The following is a 19,104-nucleotide window of genomic DNA, read 5'->3' as shown; positions in this document are numbered from 1 at the left end:
AAATCTGAAAAAAAACCCTGTTCCATAAAGTTGTAAGATTGCAGTAAAATGGTTTTATCAGTCTGGAAAGCGAGTTGCTTTCACTGGCAGCCTGAGATAAGCCATTTCAGTGTGCAGAAAGCTTAAAAATCACAGGAGTTTTAGACTGTTGAGTCACAACTGATTTTAGATTGAAATTATTCCAAATGTTTTGAACAACATAATATCTTCCTCTGTGTGACCCAGTTTCAGGTGAAGGTTGTTTGTAAATTACTTTCAGAAAATTCTCAGTCATGGCACACAACTTATTTTAACCAAAATAACAGAAGTCCTGTTTGGAAGACACAGGTGACAAAAAGCATAAGCAGTCAATACTTCTTAACCAGAAATAAGACTCAAGTCAGGAAAAGAAAGCACAAGGCTATGATAATTACACATTCAAAAAGTTACTGATTACAGAAGTCTCAGTTAGATCAATAACATTTAACTTTTAAATCACACTAGGATCATCTTCCATCCTCTATCAGTTTATGATATGCTTCAGATTAATCTCACAATATTCAGTTGTGCCACTGTTGACATCCAAAATATTCCAGACATCATAACATTAAAAAAATTAAAAAAATATTCAGAAATTGGTGCTGTGTTTCAGAAACACCACGCTACCAAAATGTTTCCTAGAGTATCAGCAAAATTGTCAAACTATAATCAGCAGAAAGCATGTATATTATAACACTACAGACTTCAGTGATTTAATTTAATTATATAAAGAGATGTGTTATAAGAACTAATGCGTTCTTACATGTGACCTGAACATAAAGTACACCAGCTGTCAGTAAATCAGCTGGTTCAAGACAAATTGGAACACATAATTTAGAACCACTCAAGAGAAAAAAAATAAGGAGAAATTATTTTACACAAGAAAATAACTTAAATATTAATGAATCTATATTTAACTAAGACATACAGCTAATAGACAGGGGAAGAGGGAAAGGGGATAGAGAATCTTTTAGTCTAGCACTCACCTTTCAGACCAACTGAAGATATTCAGTTAAATTTAATAAGGGCATTTAAAATGACTAAGCATATAGACTGAAAATGAAAACACTCACACCATAAGAAATTGCCTGATTAAATTTCTTATAAATTTAAAAAATACAGTAGCAATTGCACAGTATATACTAAAGTTAAAGGTATCACAAAAGAAAAAAAATCCAGACATCAGGATATACAGTGAGAGACAGAATTTGTGACAATAATATTTAGAGAAACCAGAGAGCTTCATCTGTCAGAAGTTCACTGACTTCTCAGAGTGATTTATGCAACTATAAACCTAGCCTCAATCTGCTTGCTGTCATATCCTAGACTACTGCTAACCTCCGTAAACTCTGCAGTTGTGGAGACTGCCACACTTAACACGAGCTTAAATGCTCTTCCAAAGTCGTTTCTCTCATTCAGTTCTTCTGAAAAAGAATGACTTGTGTTTAAAATGAATTATGAATTACTGAATTGCACACATGACATTCAAACAGAGCCCAGTAAATCTATAATTAGTCCAGGAATTAGCCAAAAGTTAAAGTTATCTTAAAAAAGGCCACACAATTAAAACAGTGCCACCTCTCAAACAGTATCTGTATTATGTTAGTAAGATCCTGGATTGGAGAGAAGGAATTAATACAAGAACATAAGTACGTTCTGGGTGCAGTAGCCTTCCAACTCATGTGTTATGTAAATATTACTCCATCACAAATGGAAATGCATCTTTCAGTTAACAGGGCTTACTCAGTTCCAATGCATTCTACTGTTTCACTAGCAACTTGCTCACAAGTAAGACCCGAACTTTACGGTTAACCGCAATTTCTATTTTTTTTTTTTAAAAGATGCAACACTTGCTTGTACGGATAAGTCAACAACCTCCCACTGAACAAGACAACAGAACTGCAGATCATGCAGCCTCCAATCCAACTTTGAGGCTTCTTTTGAAAGCTTTACATTCCAAATGGAAACTGATTTAACACAGAGCAATTCCAATGGCTTCTATACTGCTTTCCCTAATTCTTTTACATGAATTGCTTCTGCAGCAAAAGTTTAATTAATTATTTTTTGAAAAGGAAAACTGGCTAGTACCAGCAAAGTGGAAAAGTGCTGTTCAGAACAGCAGTAATTTTTTTTCACTAAGAAATCTCTATCAACTGGATTGATTCTATACATGGCATGTCGACAAACAGTTGCTTATGAACTATTTAAAATAGTTCTAAGTTTTACAAGAAAATATTCCAACCTTCACCTGGAAATAAAAACAAGCTCACTCAATTCTTGCTGAAGACAGCAAAAAGACTTCTACTAACCTCATCAAGCTGTAGTTAAGACCTATACCCTCTGAAAGTGAGTTTGCCTAAATCTACCACGATTTCAAAACACATGTAAAATTTGCAGTATATGTCCACATGCAAGAACATACTTTTTTCAGCAACACACTGGGGGAGGCAAAGAAAGAGGGAAGAAGTAGTTTTTTCTGTACCTGGCAAGTCTGAAAAAAGGAGAATGCATTCATTGAATCCATTAGCCAGAAGACGATCCCTCAGTTGTTGAAGTATTGCAACTCCAATACAGAATGGGAAGGAGGAATTTCCAAGCAGTAATGTATCCCATAAGTGAAAAATTTTGTGCAAAGGAAAGACATCTGCATGATGGACAAGCACAGTAAAAAAAAAAAAAAAAGAAAGCTATAAGCATATAAGTTGATAAAAAAAAAATACACACACACACATACACACACACACACACGATTAAGGAGTTGCCTATATACTTTTTTCCTCTTCTGTCTTACGGCTATTTCTTTTTTATTTGGGAGCAGAAAGGACTCAATCTGCTTAGAAACAAGTTTGTCTTCATATGCAGTTTGATTATTCCAGAAATCATGAGGGTCATCTTTGATTATTAAATACTTATAAATGTGCAGGTTTTCAGATTTCTAACACACACAAAATTAGACAATTTATTTTTCTTTTAGTATGGTGCAATTATGCATTAGGACATGTATATCAGTTTTTCCAGCAGCAAAAAAGCATTAATGAATTAATCAATAAGCTCAACTACTTAAAATTAGACAAGAAAGTGAGCAGAATAGACCAAAAACTGGTGGAATAAAGAAAAGACAAGCAGAAAGACTTGTTAAAAATAGCAACATATTATATATAAAGCTGAAGGTGGCTCTCCTAAAACAAGCTATCCTTCAACTAAATAGTTCTAACACTTCATTGCAATTCATTGCCAAGGAAACCACCTCCTTGGTTTTCCAAAGGTGGCAATTCTCATGAAAGTTTCAGAAGAATGGACTACTGCAGGAACCAGTGCTTTACAGCCAAGATCTTTAGAAATTGCAATCAAGCATCTCACATAAAATTCTGTGATATTTCACCAGAAAAATAAGCCATCAGCTCTTTTCATCCTGTCACTTTAAAAAAAAAAAAAAATTTCAAAGTCTGACAACGTTGACATGAAATTAAGAAAAAAAAAAATCAGAGAGATCTTTGAGGAAACAAGATTTTGAATTGCTTTTTAGATTTGCTTTATTAACTTTGTCCTCTTTCATTAAAAGCTCACCAAATTATAAAGTTATTTTTGTTCCTAACATCCATGCACAAATATCATAGTAAACTAGTGCTAGTAGAATAATAATGTGTCAAAGTGGAATGAAAAAAAAAAAGTTTTGTTGGCCTTCAAAAACAAAGTTAGTTTCTTTCTTACATTATCTGGGTGATGGCAGGGGAAGGTGGTGAGGTTTGGCTTCAGTTTTGTTTTTTTAAAGTATTATCATATCTTTTTACAGTAGATAACAGCTTCCTTTGTGCATTCCCTAAATGCTGCATGTGTAAAATAATCCAGTTCAACTTTAATACAATGTTTTTTTTTTTAAAAAAAATAAGAAAATGCTTATTATTGTCAAGTCAGGGCAGAAAGTACATGACAGGCACTGCTGAGACTCAAATCACAATACACATTCCTTGCAAATTACAAGTGACCCACTAAATGATAGACACACCACATTATTAGGAAGACTTCAGCTAAAAAAAGTGAGAAAAATTCGTTCTTAAGCAATACAAGAACATTTAATCAGAGAAAAAGAAAGCATACTCACGTGTAAACATTGTAAGAAACCAAGGAATGGCATAAAGCTGCAAAAGGTAGTGGTGGGGGGGAAAGAGAACAAAAACATGTTTAATTAAGAGCTAGAGTTGTTTGTAGCAACTGCCTACGACATTAAAAAAATGCCCAGCTTGGCATAAACGTATTTCAAATGGAAAAATAACTGCAACAGCAGAACCACTATCAGACAACTTTTAGCCCCTCAGATAAACTTCTTCCTCCCCTAGGTCCCTATTCTCCCCTCTTTCAAATTACTGGCAGCCACCCTCAGTTGACTTATGTTTATCTTAAAGAACTCAAAAACTTTCTCTATTCAACTGTCACAGTTCTTACCTTGCATACTGCTAAGTGAAAATTAGTGACGGATGCCTGATCAAGCATAAAACAACTTGATGCAATATATCTTTTTGACTATGGAGGAAAACCTGGTTCTATACAAATAATTGAAAGTGCAAATCACAATTTCCAACAGAACAATAAACCATATCTACCTTTTTCTCTTATGCTGGTATTTATTAAAATGTAGACTTGTCAGTGAAAAGCAGTAAGAATTGTTTCATTCTCAAAAGCATACAGTGTCATTTAGTAACACTGTAAGCTTTTGTGTTGTTCTACTGTGACTTTTAAAGGTAGGTGTCATCTGAAGAATTTGAGTTTGCTTCAGCACTTCTATGAGACTGTCTAAAAACTTGTGCTGCTGCAAGAGCTACAGAAAACCTCCAGTTTCTGCAAACTTTCATACTCATGAGATCATATAGAGAAATTCAGTATGCATTAGCATTTATGTCACCTTAAAAGTTTCTAAATTTTTACTGAAGTACTTAGTGTGTGTTGAAGGCAACAGATTTTATTTTCATGAAACACGGAACTGCGCAGAAAGTCCCCGTGAATTAGGAATGCAAGATTGAGATGGTCATTGTTAAATTTTACCGAGTTGCATAGATCATGTGCTCTGTTTTCCACTTCTGAAGATTTACAGTTAGACATAAAGCTTAATATATTACTTTTTAGCTCATAAAAAAGTGCAAATTAGTCCTCCTATTAAGCTTTCCCTGGAAGCAAGCAAATGAGAAGCAGAAAGTATAATTGATATTATGCTAATAAATTACTACTTACTCCATAAACTCTTAACTGGATTATGACACTGATTAACTGATGCACACATTTACTGAAAAGCTCTTTAGCACAGCTTTCACTAAATTTTATTCCTACATCTTCATCTAAGCATCTGATAGTATCTGAATCATACTGTCTGTAAAACTAAAAAAGCTGTGATGACCAGACTGTTCATCACTCTCTACTCAGGAGGCTTTTACAAAGCTTGGCCTCCAACCTGCTGATTGATTTTAAGGGTTCAAAACCAAAACAAATCAATTTCTATCACCATTTTCACATTATAACACATTCATGCTATCTCCCCGAGTATATCTTTGTCATGCCTTCAATAGATGGCTCTCTACTGAATAATAACATACCCTGTTCCCTGAAACATCCCCTACAGTGGTTGTGATCAGCTTGGAGGTACATATTATGCAGACATCATTTTGAACTACACATTATTTCCTTGATATTTAAAAGTAATTATTTCATCCTTTTAATATATTAAAATGTTTTACGAAAGCAGATCCACACTTCCTCCTGATTTCAAAAACATCTCTATCTTGTATGCATATACGTAGAAATATACAAGAAAATACACAAAATTTGAAACATTACACAGATTATTAAAAGGTAGCCACAAGGCAAAGCACCATTTTGCTTTAAACCACCTTCACCAAACTGATAACAGTGACATGACAAGTACGTCAAACTATTTAAGTAGAAGGCAGACAAGTTTTTACTGAAGGGATTTTTCCCTCTGATTTTCATAAATACAGTGTTCTAAGACAAGGAGGTCTCGTTAAAACTGAAGAGGTTATGATGACTGTTAATAAGTGAGCAAAGAAAAGTCACAGTACTGGTGGTATTATTCCACTATGCAAGTCAAATTGAAAAACACAGACAGAAAGAATTGCATTGACTTGAACTCCTCAGACAAATAGGCTATCATATTTTTTTTCAGTTAAATGATTGCACTTTTAACATATTATTAGTAAATACTGCCCTCTAGCAACTACCGGCTGGAACAGCATCATGCCATGCTTCTCTCTACTAACAAGCTGCTGTTAAAGAGGTTTTCAACCCTTCTCTACTGAACCCTGAAACATAATGGCGTTCAGTTTTTTTCAGTGACATTTAACTCTCCAGAGATGGGAAGCACATCTAATGTTTAATAAAATTAGCATCTGGAACAGTCTGAGAATAAGTCACATTAAAATAAAAGCCTGTAAAACAATACTACATTTTTTTTTTAGAGTGAAAATAATTATAATTTAGCTAGTAAAATACAAGCTCTTTTGTGCTTTTAAGTAAGGACTTGGACGTTCCTTAGATGCGAAGAACACAGCAGTCGCCTAACATCAGTTCCCATTCAAACAACCTGAATAAATAAATCCACAGGTTCTTTTAGTTAGTCATGACTTAACCATTATAAAAATAAATTATAGATGGATAACAAAAAACCTATGCTATAGTATGTATTTCACAATATTTCCAGTGTTCAAGACTTTTTATGTTGGAGCCTTTTCTTCTCAAAGCTGAAGTCACACTTACAGGAATATAGGAACTACCACAATCAACAGCAATGTGGGCAAGTACTCTACCTGCACCAGCGAGCAACTCATTTGCCTCAGGAGAAAATGCTAAAAACCCTGCAACAGAGAGTTGTAGGTTTGTCTGCCATGCTAACCTGCTTTCTACGTGCTTTAGGCAGGCACTAGCTTAAATGACAACATAAAGGATTCAGAAAAGGTACCATATATTTCTTATTAAATTGTAACAATCCCAGATATTGAATATCTGTTAAGTAATCTAATCTTTCTTTCCAAGCTTACTAAACTAAAATACCATTTCACATAGCAACACAGAAAGGTGGTCAAACAAATAATGAAAGAATGATCCTCAGCTAAAAGGATAACCCTCAGCTAAATGGAATTATTTTCACCTTTGGGATCCCCTGGCCCTGTCCCTCTTGTTGCAACCCCCATCCCACACACACACACTCCTCCTTCCCATCCTCACCAAGCAGAGTGTTCTTTGTCCCAAGCCTCTTGGCACAGCACTGCCACTCAAACACACAAAAGGATTCCCCCTTTAGGGGGAAAAGAAACCCATCCCTCCTTCCCCAAAAGGCACCCTCCCACCCAAAGCACCGGAACTTCAAGGCCCTGCTTTTAAGAAGGAAAGTACTATAAAGGAGAATTTGTTTGTATTTTTTTATTTACATTTTATATTTTGTAGATACTGTTAGGAGGTCTGCCATTTTTAAGTGATCTTGGAGTGACCTAAAGAGGGGCTTTGAAGTATTTATATCTCTTGTTACCTACCTCTGACTTGTGGTGAGACCAGGCCCAACCCATTATCTCTGATGAGAATAAAACTAAATTTTGTAAAAAAAGACAAAAATGCCAAGAGACCACGACATTTACAATATTATTCTGAGCATTCCAGTAACTTTTTTGTGCATGTACTTCAGACGAACTATAGATTGTGGTTTGTAGGAGGAAGCTTTTTTTCTTCTTTTTTTTTTTCCCCCATCTGTGAAGCTGCTGTTTATTTTTTCTTTTTTTCCTTGCCTGCTTGATGTATGTGTGAAACAATGTTGTCCAACAATAAACCAGAATTTCATTTTGCTGAGTTGTCCAGACAAGGCTGCCTCCCAACTGCTGCTTTTTGTTTTAATTTTCATTAGTTACAAAAAGACTTCTTTTGCCCCTTACAGCTTCCTGAGGAGGGAAGCTTCCTCCCGGAGAGGGAGACGCTGGTCTCTTCTCCGTGGTACTCAGCAATAGGACGCATGGGAATGGCTCAAAGTTGTACCAGGGAAGGTTCAGACTGGGCATTAGGAAGCATTTCTTTACAGACAGGGTGGTCAAACACTGGAACAGGCTTCTTAGAGAGGTGGTCGGTGCCCTCTTGTCTGTCAGTGTTTAAGAGGCACTTCGACAATGCCCTTAACAACATGCTTTAACTTGGTCAGCCCTGAATTGGTCAGGCAGTTGGACTAGATGATCTTCGCAGGTCCGTTCCAACTGAAATATCTATTCTGTAAAACCCTGATCTTGCACCTTCATATTCTCTCTTTGAAATACATACACACATACTTAGCTTCAAGTCTATATGGAGACTAGACAATCATATATTAAAATGCTACAGAAAGGTGTAAAAATGTTTTGATGACTGGGGATGTAAAGAGAGTGCAGATTAAGTGGCAGAACAAACAGAGATAAAGTACTTCAATTACAGGATTTTAAATTCTCAGTTAGGTGAAGCCCTATTACCCACACCTCCTGCAGATCACCAGAATCAACCTATGACAGCAGCTCCAGTATGATGATATTAAGTGACTGCAGCCAGACTTGTCATCTCTGTTAACGGCTGGCTGACAAGTGTGTCTACCTTTCATAAGTTGCAGCTGAAAGCTCTTTAGAATAATTTACGGCTATAGTTACCCTTTTAGTAATGTAGCACACTTCCTGGCTTTTCTTCAGTTCAAAATGGTCTGCTGGTGATGTCAGAATTATTCAGTAAAATATAGAATGTGTTATAATCCTATAGGGTGGGGGAAATTATAAACTTTGGGACAGTAAAGAACTGTAAGATTCACCATATATATCCCTCTATTTACATGTAAATCACGTAGCTACAGCAATGTACTTAATCCAGGCACCACATCAGCTAACAGTATCCACAACTATTCAAGCCTCAGCAGTGTTCAATATTCTGAGAGCTATGTGACCCAAAGCAAAAGGGAAGGGTGCCAGGAAACACAATCTTTCCTGCAGCAGAGCCTGCGTTTCAATGATGAAAGATTAATCAGGGTTTACTTTGATAGGATTAGTACTCAAGCACGAAACTCTGGTTCAGATCTCATTACTATGGTGCATATCCTTCACCTTGATGGATCCTGTGCTGTCTTGTTACAGGTACAAAATTCACCTCTCTCACTAATCTAAAAGACAGAACATTTTTTATTTATTAAAAACAAAACAAAAACCAGACATTTTAGAAAGGATGACCTCTTTCCAGAGGCTAGTGTTAATTTTAGAACTAGTATTTGTATTCAATGCAAAGGATTTTTTTTAAAAAAAAATACCTCTTTTTTGTAATTATTTACTGCGTTACCTAATCACCTCTAGACAATAACTATTCGAGACAAGACTCCCATTTGACTATATGCTGTCCAATGACTAGCACAACACAAATCAAAATACAACACAACAGGTGATTTTAAAATATTCCATCCGACTTGCACCTTGGAAGTTTTCAATGGAGGATTATAACTGTATAAGCAGACACCAGGAGCAGCTGAAAGATGAGCTAACACCCAAGATGGGTTGCTACAGAGCTCTCACGTAGGTTAGTAGCAGAAATGGGGACCTATAAGATGGTTAGGGAAATTACATCTCTATCTCTTCAGTGGGAACTAGTATCCTAGACAAAATACACAGAGGAATTGCTTTGGTTGTCCACCACCTTTAACAAATAAATATCAAGTGCATTTACACAGTGATGCTGCAAAACTGATCCTCCCTCAGGAACTTATATGTTGCTGTTACCCATGCCCTTCATCCTCCCCAAATATTCAGGTTTTCTACAGATGAATGTTCTCCCTTCTTGCCACCTTCCCTTCATCTTCCTCCCACCTGCCCATTTCAGATGTGGGTCATCAACAATACATGTGGCCTTCTCGAACATCTCTCCTTATAATGCAATACACTGGCTTTCTCTTCTGCTCATTTTAATGCCACCATATCTTTTAAATTTGTATCATTCATTAACAACATTATTACATTAAAAATACCTCTACATATGAAAGCATATATTTCCTTTCTATGACAATCTTTGTAAACTGTGGTAAGGAGTATCTGCCAGTCCCAAAGACACACAAATTCACCCACAAATTGTGTGCAACAAATGACTTCCAGAGGCTTGGCCTTGCTGCTTCAACTTAAAGCACTTCCTAATAAGAATAAAGGTTTTTCTGATAAAATAACCTTTATATTGCTTACAGAGGAAATGCATATAAATTTCTTATTTATTAAATTTATATTTCTACATCAACCTCTGATGACTTCAGTTTCCTTCTTCCATTTTGACCTCTCATTGACCTCTGTGTCTTCATCTGTTCTTACGAGCAACTTGTAATTGCCAAATATCTAAATGTCAAATATAATGATCTAGACAATATTAATTAACAATGCTCTCTCTATAGCCTTGCCTAAAGCTACTTTTCAGAAACATCAGCCATAAACTTTGATAATGCTACAGTAGGCAGACAAACATTTTTAGACAGTATTATCTTGGCTTTCTGGACTATACACACCACTCTAAATAAAGGAGGAAAGCTTCACTATTTACAGTGATAGCTGAAAGTGAGGCCCCTAAAGAAGGCTTTGATTTGCTTTTTTCCAACATAGCCCTCCCTCTCTACTAAATTTTGTCTGCATTCTCAGTTTTCATTTTCCTCCATTTTACAGGACTTTTTCCAATGAAAGCATAAGACTTACACATAAGTCATGCACTTGTCCAATGTTTCTGACAGACTCCATGTCCTGGTTTCAGCGGCTAAACCACCACACTCCAACCAATGACTGCTAAGCATTTTCTAACATATCTATAGATTAACCATCACTTGCAGATTTTTTTTTTATTACTTGCAAATTGATGTGTCTTTTGTGTTAACCAATGGCATTTAATTAGTTTGCAGAAATTTTGCTATTAGTAATTTACAACCACATTATTTTTGTATATTAATCCACATCTAAAAGATGAAGTTATATACATCTTAATAACTGACTAGTAGTATTTTTATTGTATTTACCATGCCAACAGATTGCAAAGGACTGAGGTATGCAAAAACAAGAATAAAAACTACTATTTTATTGGCATATTCAGAAAGGTTCATTAACACAAAAGTTCCACTTATGTCAAACTGCTAATGAAACAGTCCAGAAAGGTATCTCATCCTAGTTGCCCTCATTTTTCATTTTTTTTTTACTTCCTTTGAACAATATTTGTAAGAACCCTTAGCACTTACATCTGGAATAAAACCAATGTCATTAAGGTGGTTACTCAGCTCTGGATCATGGAATGCAATCATCTGGGAGAAAACCGTCAGATATTCTGAAATGACAAGCAAATTCAAGATGATTGTCAAACACACAAGCCACCACACTCTGGTAGCTCACAATAGAGCTGTAGAAAAGGAAAAACACTAATTTTTAATTTTTTTATTTAAACCAACAATAAACCAGCAAGCACTACTGTCCTCCTTGTCACCGTTATATTCAATATAGAGGAAGAAAGGTTTCATTTCCTTAGTACTTCTCAATCTGGATTATCAACAATGGTTTACGTGGTTCATACTTAAGTTGTGATGTACGTTCCACATGCAAAGTTAAAGACTTTTCAGTATGAGTATGAGCCACAAGATACTGACAGAAGCAAATCAGAACAAGATAGTTCCAAGGTTTTTTAAGACTCAAACTGTTTTAGTGATACACAAAGTTCATACTCTTTAAATTATATGACGTATGGTTTCTTTTCTACAAAGTTAAATGCTGTAACCTGGAAGTTCAGGTTTTAAGGCAGTAGGGCTTTAAGGTTACCATTTCCACGATCAGCAACATCTTCATTTGTATCTTTTGGAACAGATAATGAGAAATATTTATTGTAAAAGGTAAAATGTATTACAACTTTAGCATGGCACATTAGGCTGACAGGTACAATTTCATTAAGTTGTCTAAATAACACTTGCTTTTAATTGCAAGAGAAGCAGACAGCAGAAAACCAACACTGACAGATTTTTCTCTCTCTCTGTTCTGCCCCTCTCCCAATTTTGTCCACACTGTCATATGCTTTGTTGGAAGGAAGACGAAGTGGCAATAACATTGCAATTTTGTAACAGACAGCAATTCCTTTTCCTCCATGCTCCCAAGAAAAGAGCAATTAGGGCCCAGACAGCTAGTTGAGGAGAGGAAAAGAGACAAAGAATGTGAACCCCGCTTTTCAACGCTCCACACACTACCATCCCCAAAACACCAAGTCCACACAGCTCAACAAATTAGCTATCCAGAGCTGCCATTGCTTCCTTTAAAGTCTATTGTAAGGACCAGATGCCTATCACTGTCTCTCTTGGGGAGAGCAAGTAACTTAGTTTGTCTTTGTCCCTGAAGTGGTAAAATCAAATTCCAATTCCATGGCTAAGAAGCACAGAAGTGGCTCTGCTAGGATAACTCCATGCATGGACACCCTTATTTAAGAATAGAAGTGAGTCTAAACATTCATTTGCTTACAGACTCCTATCTAACTTAATCTTGATTATCTACACTTAAGTTAGCTCCTCTCAGGTTATGTCAGCAAGTCAAGAACAGTCACTCTGTAAAATAATTCTGTTTGGACTAGAAATTTTAAAAGTTTATTCTGCCTCAGGAAGACTGATAAACAATGCTCTCACTGTAAGAATACAAGGGAAAAAAGGCACAGTCCTATGCAAATTATACATTAAAGGATGTCTAATTCTCCAAGGTAAGTTGCAATAAAAATTAAGACCTCTTGAGCCTGCTTTAGGATTTCACAACTTTGGCTTAGAATCATAGACTCATAGAATCATAGAATCACATGGTTGGATAGGACCTATAAGATCATCTAGTCCAACCGTCTTCCCACTACCATTGCTGCCACAGCTACTAAACCATATCCTGTAGCTTCTCATCAAGCCGCCTCTTGAACACTGCCAGGGACGGAGACAGGCTTCAACCTGCAAAGACAAAGCCAAGCACACTAAACCTCACAGGACGTTTCTGGCATCTTAGGAGTGCCAGTCTCTCCACTCTGATGCTGCATCTCTATTATGCCACAGATGCCCTGGCAGCAATCATCTGGGGAGTTAAGAGGGTAAATAGACCCATGCTGAGTTTTGTGTCACCAAGGCCAGATGGCTTTGGAGCTACTCATGTATCTCATGTTTTCCCAGTTTTAAGTCAAAGTTATTCTTATTCACATGCATACAAGTCAGGGAGATGTCATGTCTTAAATTCACAACACACTACATTATAATAATTTTTAAAAAGTGAAACTCTAAGGTGCATCTTACATCAGTTTTATTTCATAAATGGATTTGATGAATAGACCACTCAATGGATAAGGAATTGGCTGGATACAGCTGCACTCAATGAGTTGTGGTCAACGACTCAATGTCCAAAAGGAGACCAGTGACGAGAGGCATTCCTCAGGAAGCAGTATTGGGATCAGTACTGTTTAATATCTCTATCGGCGAAATGGACAGTGGGATTCAAGTTCACCCTCAGCAAGTTCACCGATGACACCAAGCTGTGTGGTGCCATCGACATGCTAGAGGGATGGGATGCCATCCAGAGGGACCTTGACAGGCTGGAGAGGTGGGCCCGTGCAAACCTCATGAAGTTCAACCAGGTCAAGTGCAAGGTCCTCCACATGGGTTGGGGCAATCCCAGGCACAAACACAGGCTGCGCAAAGAATGGATTGTGAGCAGGCCTGAGGAGAAGGACTAGGGGGTACTGGTGGATGAGAAACTCAACATGAGCCAGCAATGTGCACTTGCAGCCCAGAAAGCCAACCACATCCTGGGCTGCATGAGAAGAATGGTCAAGGGAGGTGATTTTCCCTCTCTGCTCCACTCCCATGAGACCCCACCTGGAGTACTGCATACAGCTCTGAAGACCCCAACATAACGACACGGACCTGTTGGCGTGAGTCCAGAGGAGGGTCATGAAGATGATCAGAGGGCTGGAGCACCTCTCCCATGAGGACAGGCTGAGAGTTGGGGCTGTTCCACCTGGAGAAGGCTCTGCAGAGACCTTATAGTGGCCTTTCAATACTTAAAAGGGGGCTTATAAGAAAGATGGGGAGAAACTCTTTAGCAGGGCCTGTTGTGATAGGACACAGGATAATAGTTTTAAAACAGAAGGAGGTAGATTTAGACTAGATATAAGGATGAAACTTTTTACACTAAGGGTGGTGGAACACTGGGACTTGTTGCCCAGAGAGGTGGCGGATGCCCCATCCCTGGAAATATTTAAGGCCGGGTTGGATGGGGCTCTGAGCAACCTGATCTAGTTGGGGATGACCCTGCTCCTTGCAAGCGGGTTGGATTAGATGACCTTTAAAGGCCCCTTCCAACCCAAACCATTCTATGATTCTGTGAAACATCCAGTAATCACAAGTCAGGTATAGCAAACCAGTAATCCTACACTTCCCTACACATTCAGTCGAATGCTGATGAAAGCAATTTCACAATTAGTTTCCCTGAAGCACACTTGTTTTAAAAATGAAGATTTGTGCCTATGGTGGTACTCTACAGGTATACTACAGGTTGATAAATACCATCTTTATCTGACTAGCCAGCCTCATGAAATATAATTACTGTATGGTATTACATGGTTAATTGAAGGTCTATTCAAAACACACAAATCTTCACAAAAATATATTGCTTAGGTCCAGCCAATTGCTGTCAGTTGGAATCTTATTATATGAATTTTTGTTTTACGTAATTGGGCATTCCATACCCAAACCCTCTTAACGGCTCTTGCTTCCTACTTAATGTAAGGAAATATATCTGATAAGCTTAGAAAAAACCACCTGTCTTCATTGTATAGGACAAGCTCAGAAATGGTATGATTCTTCCTGTCCACCCTTACATGGAAGACACAAAGAAGCTAAGCTAAGAGGCTAAAATTGCAGTAGGCAGTAAAATGACACATTCTTAACACTTTCTTCCAACCCAACAAAGCAGGGAAATGACACAATTTTCCTTTAAAACTGTATTTACACATTGGTGTTTGACATATGACCCTAGAAAGGAGTAAATCAGAATACTGAAAGACTACTAAAAGGTCCAGTCTCCCCAAGTCCTTGATGATGCCACATGTTGGACAGGAACTCAGGAATGCCTACACTACTTTGTTTCACAGAATCCTACTGACCCATATTTCAAACTTTGGCTGCTACGTATTTTCGTAAAACCCCTTAGGAATAACATCAGGGAACTCTAGAGAGCAAAAGTATTATTTTATGGAAGAGTATACTCCCTCGAGAAAAGTCTTTACCAAGCTATTAACCTTGAAGTCTAAAGTGGCTGTCCCCACAGGCGCATCTGATATAATATCCTTACTCTTTTAATCTTTAGACTTTTACTGCCTTTTTTTTTTTCTCCCAGCAAGCACTCTCTTTTTACAGACAAAAGGATTCAAACAAGTTCTCTTGAATAGTTTTTCCAAGCTATTATTTTACATATTCAATTCATAACACCTCTTACCAACTGTTTTTAATATGTAAACTCTCCTAACCACTGCGTTCTCTCCTTATGTTAGCTGTCTCCCTATTATCCAATATCTAACTACTGTTAGGTCTATTTTTTGTTGATCAGATCTTAATTTCCTTTCATTTTTTGAAGACAAAAAGTAGCATACATAATTTCTAAGTTGAGGCATTTCACTAGTTATATACAAAGGAATTTCTTTAAAAGAAATACAAAGACAGCAAGCCATGCTGAAACCCAGTATTCAATAAACACTCATAACTCCTTTCAACTAAACATTCACTACCACTTGTTTTTTTTTTAAACTACTGATGGCTTTTCCAACAGCTTCTTTTGGTTTTTAAAAACTGTCTGCCGGACAAATTATCTTTCCAATATAGATTGTGCCAAGGTGGATTTCTAGGTCTAGACAATTCCTTCTTTGTGTTTTCATGAAATTTACAATTAATTTTCAAGTAGAACAGATATTTATTTCCTAGGTGTTGTTTTAATTTCTCTGAGCTACTTACAGAGTTGTTGAAGACTAAATTACGGAACATCACTCCTCAGGGTTTTCCAACTCTTGTCCTGTACTGAATGACATTATCTTCTGTTCATTAAGAAATTCCCCTCAAATCCCTCTCTGAGTACCATAACTTCCATTTTCTGAGGAGTCCCTAGTTTGTACTGGTAGTCTTCATTTTCTCTCATTTCAAAACAGCTCCTATAATAGTATGATTTGTTCACCTGAAGGTTAAGTCTATACAATCTAGCACTCAAAAGATTATTTCTTCATTTTACAACTGCATGATCAACTGACTCTTACCTTGGATGTTACACAGAACATTTTGGGGATTTATTTTTGTGTGTGTGCATGCAGTTGTTTTTTTTCTCCTGTTTTTCTTGCAATTGTTGTTGTTCTTATTTATCTACAATAAAGCTTTTGAAAGAAATAGGTGGGTACTTCTACAGTACAATTCTAATTCTGTTTCAATTTTACAACCACTTGAAAAACTTATTTTTATATCCAGAAATAATTCTACTTCTCTTAGAACTACAAAAAAAAAAAAATAAAGGGACTTACTTACCTTGAATAACATGAGAATTATCCTTCAGAAAGAAGTTATACAAATACTTGGGGATAAAAGCAGACATGCAGGCATATGCCAGAGCTGAAAGAATTAGAAAAAAGATGCAACTACAGAGGTAGAAACAAAAGTACACCTAAAAAAGTTCATTATTAAGCAGATAGTAAGTATAAATACTTAAATCAATCTATACACAAAAATTATTGTAAAACACAAAAAAGCTACATTCCTAATTAAAGAACCTTAAAAGCTCCTTAAAAAGTCCCCTTCTGTCACTGATTAATCAATATAAAGCTGGCTGGACTTCATCTGCTCCTAGTTTATTTCCATACTTCTCAGCGACAAAGTAATGAGATGATGTTTGGAAAGCTATGGTGATGTTTGTATCAAAAAGCCAAGGTCCCTGGACAAATTAAATTTTATAAGACTGTTTCAGACAACTGGAAATTGTTGCAGTCTTCTGAGTTTTCTCCTATAGAACTTAGATCCAGTTTATGCCCCATCAGACTCGCATCTCATCTCTTACTTCAGCTCAGAGACTAAAGACAATATAATTCAGAAGAAAAAACACAGAGTGGAATACAATTAAAAATACTGTCAAAAAGATGGACAAAAACATCTTAAATTTCTCAACAGCTCCTCACATACATACCAACCAGAGACTAGAGGGTAAAAACTTAAATGTTTATATCCTGATTAATTCCTGGGAACTTGGCTAAGAGACAATCTATTATAATACAATTCTTAGCCATGGTGCTAGACCACAGATATAAAAAAGAAATTATGTATTTGTAGTAAATTGTCCAAAGACAAATATAACTTTGGAAGTTTCTAAGCAAAACATCAAATTTATAGCAAATATGACATAGAATCATGTTATAAACAAATTCTGTGTTACAACTTTTCAAGCATGGGAACCACTTTTTAAATATCTGAGTCAAATGTGTACAAATAAGTTCATAAACCAGAACACAATATTTCACATGACTGACTATTATTATATTTTGCTTCAGTGGGAATGAAACCAGGTTCTACAACCAAACTGTATAGGAACATGTCCAAGAGCAAGAAAAATCTCTTGAAATATTTAAATTAGTATGCACAATAGGCATAGTAAGAGGCATTGACCTAAGAAACTAGTTTTCCCACACATAGACCTTATATAAAGAAAGCCAGGTGCAAGAGAATGGAAGATTGGACTAGATCTCTTCTGAACAAATCACATTCTAAGAGGAGAAAGACCACATACCCAAAGCTGGCCTGATAAACTTTTAGACATTTAAAACCATCATCAGCTTTTCTGGATAAAGCTAGTTCCACATGTTAACAGTCAGCTTAACAAACAACACATTCCTATCAAATAAGGCTGAACTACAGCTTCACTGAAAAAGACAAGAACTAGAGAAGCATTTCTTGCTTTTCTACAATAAAGATTATTTGCGCTTTTTATTTCATATTCATTGTTGTACTTGGCAATAAACACAGGGTTTGAACTCCTGCTTGAAGAGCAGTACACCACATACACTTTTGAAAAACCAACCATTTCTTTTGACCTGTGGCAACAAGATCTTTAAAATTCCTTTGTAGCTGCAGAAAATTTCCATCTATAAGTGGGTGCACAAACATCTGTCTACAGCTAGATACAGATGACAGGATGTGCTTCCCCTTCACCTTCAGCAGAAGAAGGTACTCACCTTCATTGTTAAAATTCAAGTACAGAAATGGTGCACAAAGAGAGTCAAGACCTAAAGAGAGGAGAGTCATGAAGAAACAGCATAAAGAGCGCATTTCTTGTAATACACAAGATTAATCCATTAATTTATCATGAACATTTGCATACTTGATACTGATTATAATTCTGCAATGTCAAGCTTCACATGTAATATTGAAAACTGATATCAATGCATGATAACAGAGAGGATTTCCAATTGTTGAACTATAATGCTGAATTGATTATTCTGCCAAGGCTTTGAATAAATGCTATTTACCATCCCAAGAACTCACTCAGTAACTTCTGCAGTTTTACCTTGGAACTGAACAGTAAGCAACAGACTTTTTTTTTTTTTTTAAAAAAATAAAAAAAAATACAATGACTGAAATTTAAGGAGAGTAAATACACAACAAAGAGTGGGGCAATTTCACATCACAAATTAAATATAAATTATTAGGATCTAAATTTGCAAGAACCCACAGATTCATTCTTCAAAAGAAACAGAAGGGAAAACACTCAAAAAAGCTCACATTGTGGGGGGAAGATGGGGAAGTATTTTTAAGTCAGCCATAGCTTTCCAGTTAATTATCTGACCTTTCCAACTAGTCAAACTCACCTTGCCAGTACACCAAATCAGGATGGGAAACAACCCAGGCCTTCAATACGCGCCTGAACTTTGCATGACCCTCAGGTGATGACAGCAATTCATCATACTGATGGCAACGAGGAATATCAACTTCAATCTGCACCACAGCCAAGCATAGAATACAAAGAGAAATCAGGATAAGTAGGGTAGTAC

General features: G+C 36.5%; 1 protein-coding gene across 1 annotated transcript in view; it reads right to left on the bottom strand.

Moving 5' to 3' along the window:
• The window catches only part of TBCK (TBC1 domain containing kinase), a 108,516-nt gene that overhangs the window by 41,849 nt on the left and 47,563 nt on the right, over positions 1–19,104 (bottom strand). The window contains exons 17-22 of the mRNA XM_086746128.1: positions 18,922–19,048; positions 18,289–18,339; positions 16,595–16,678; positions 11,267–11,352; positions 4,121–4,157; positions 2,501–2,662 (exon numbers count right to left, since the gene is read on the bottom strand). Coding sequence (XP_086602254.1) covers positions 2,501–2,662; positions 4,121–4,157; positions 11,267–11,352; positions 16,595–16,678; positions 18,289–18,339; positions 18,922–19,048 — 547 coding nt within the window. The remainder of the gene's footprint in view (positions 1–2,500; positions 2,663–4,120; positions 4,158–11,266; positions 11,353–16,594; positions 16,679–18,288; positions 18,340–18,921; positions 19,049–19,104) is intronic.

This window comes from Chlamydotis macqueenii, chromosome 4, assembly GCF_036417535.1.
Source record: "Chlamydotis macqueenii isolate bChlMac1 chromosome 4, bChlMac1.mat, whole genome shotgun sequence".
Classification (NCBI taxonomy): Eukaryota; Metazoa; Chordata; class Aves; order Otidiformes; family Otididae; genus Chlamydotis; species Chlamydotis macqueenii.
The sequence above is the reverse complement of the archived record's forward strand: the minus strand, read 5'-3'. Positions and strand labels throughout refer to the sequence as shown.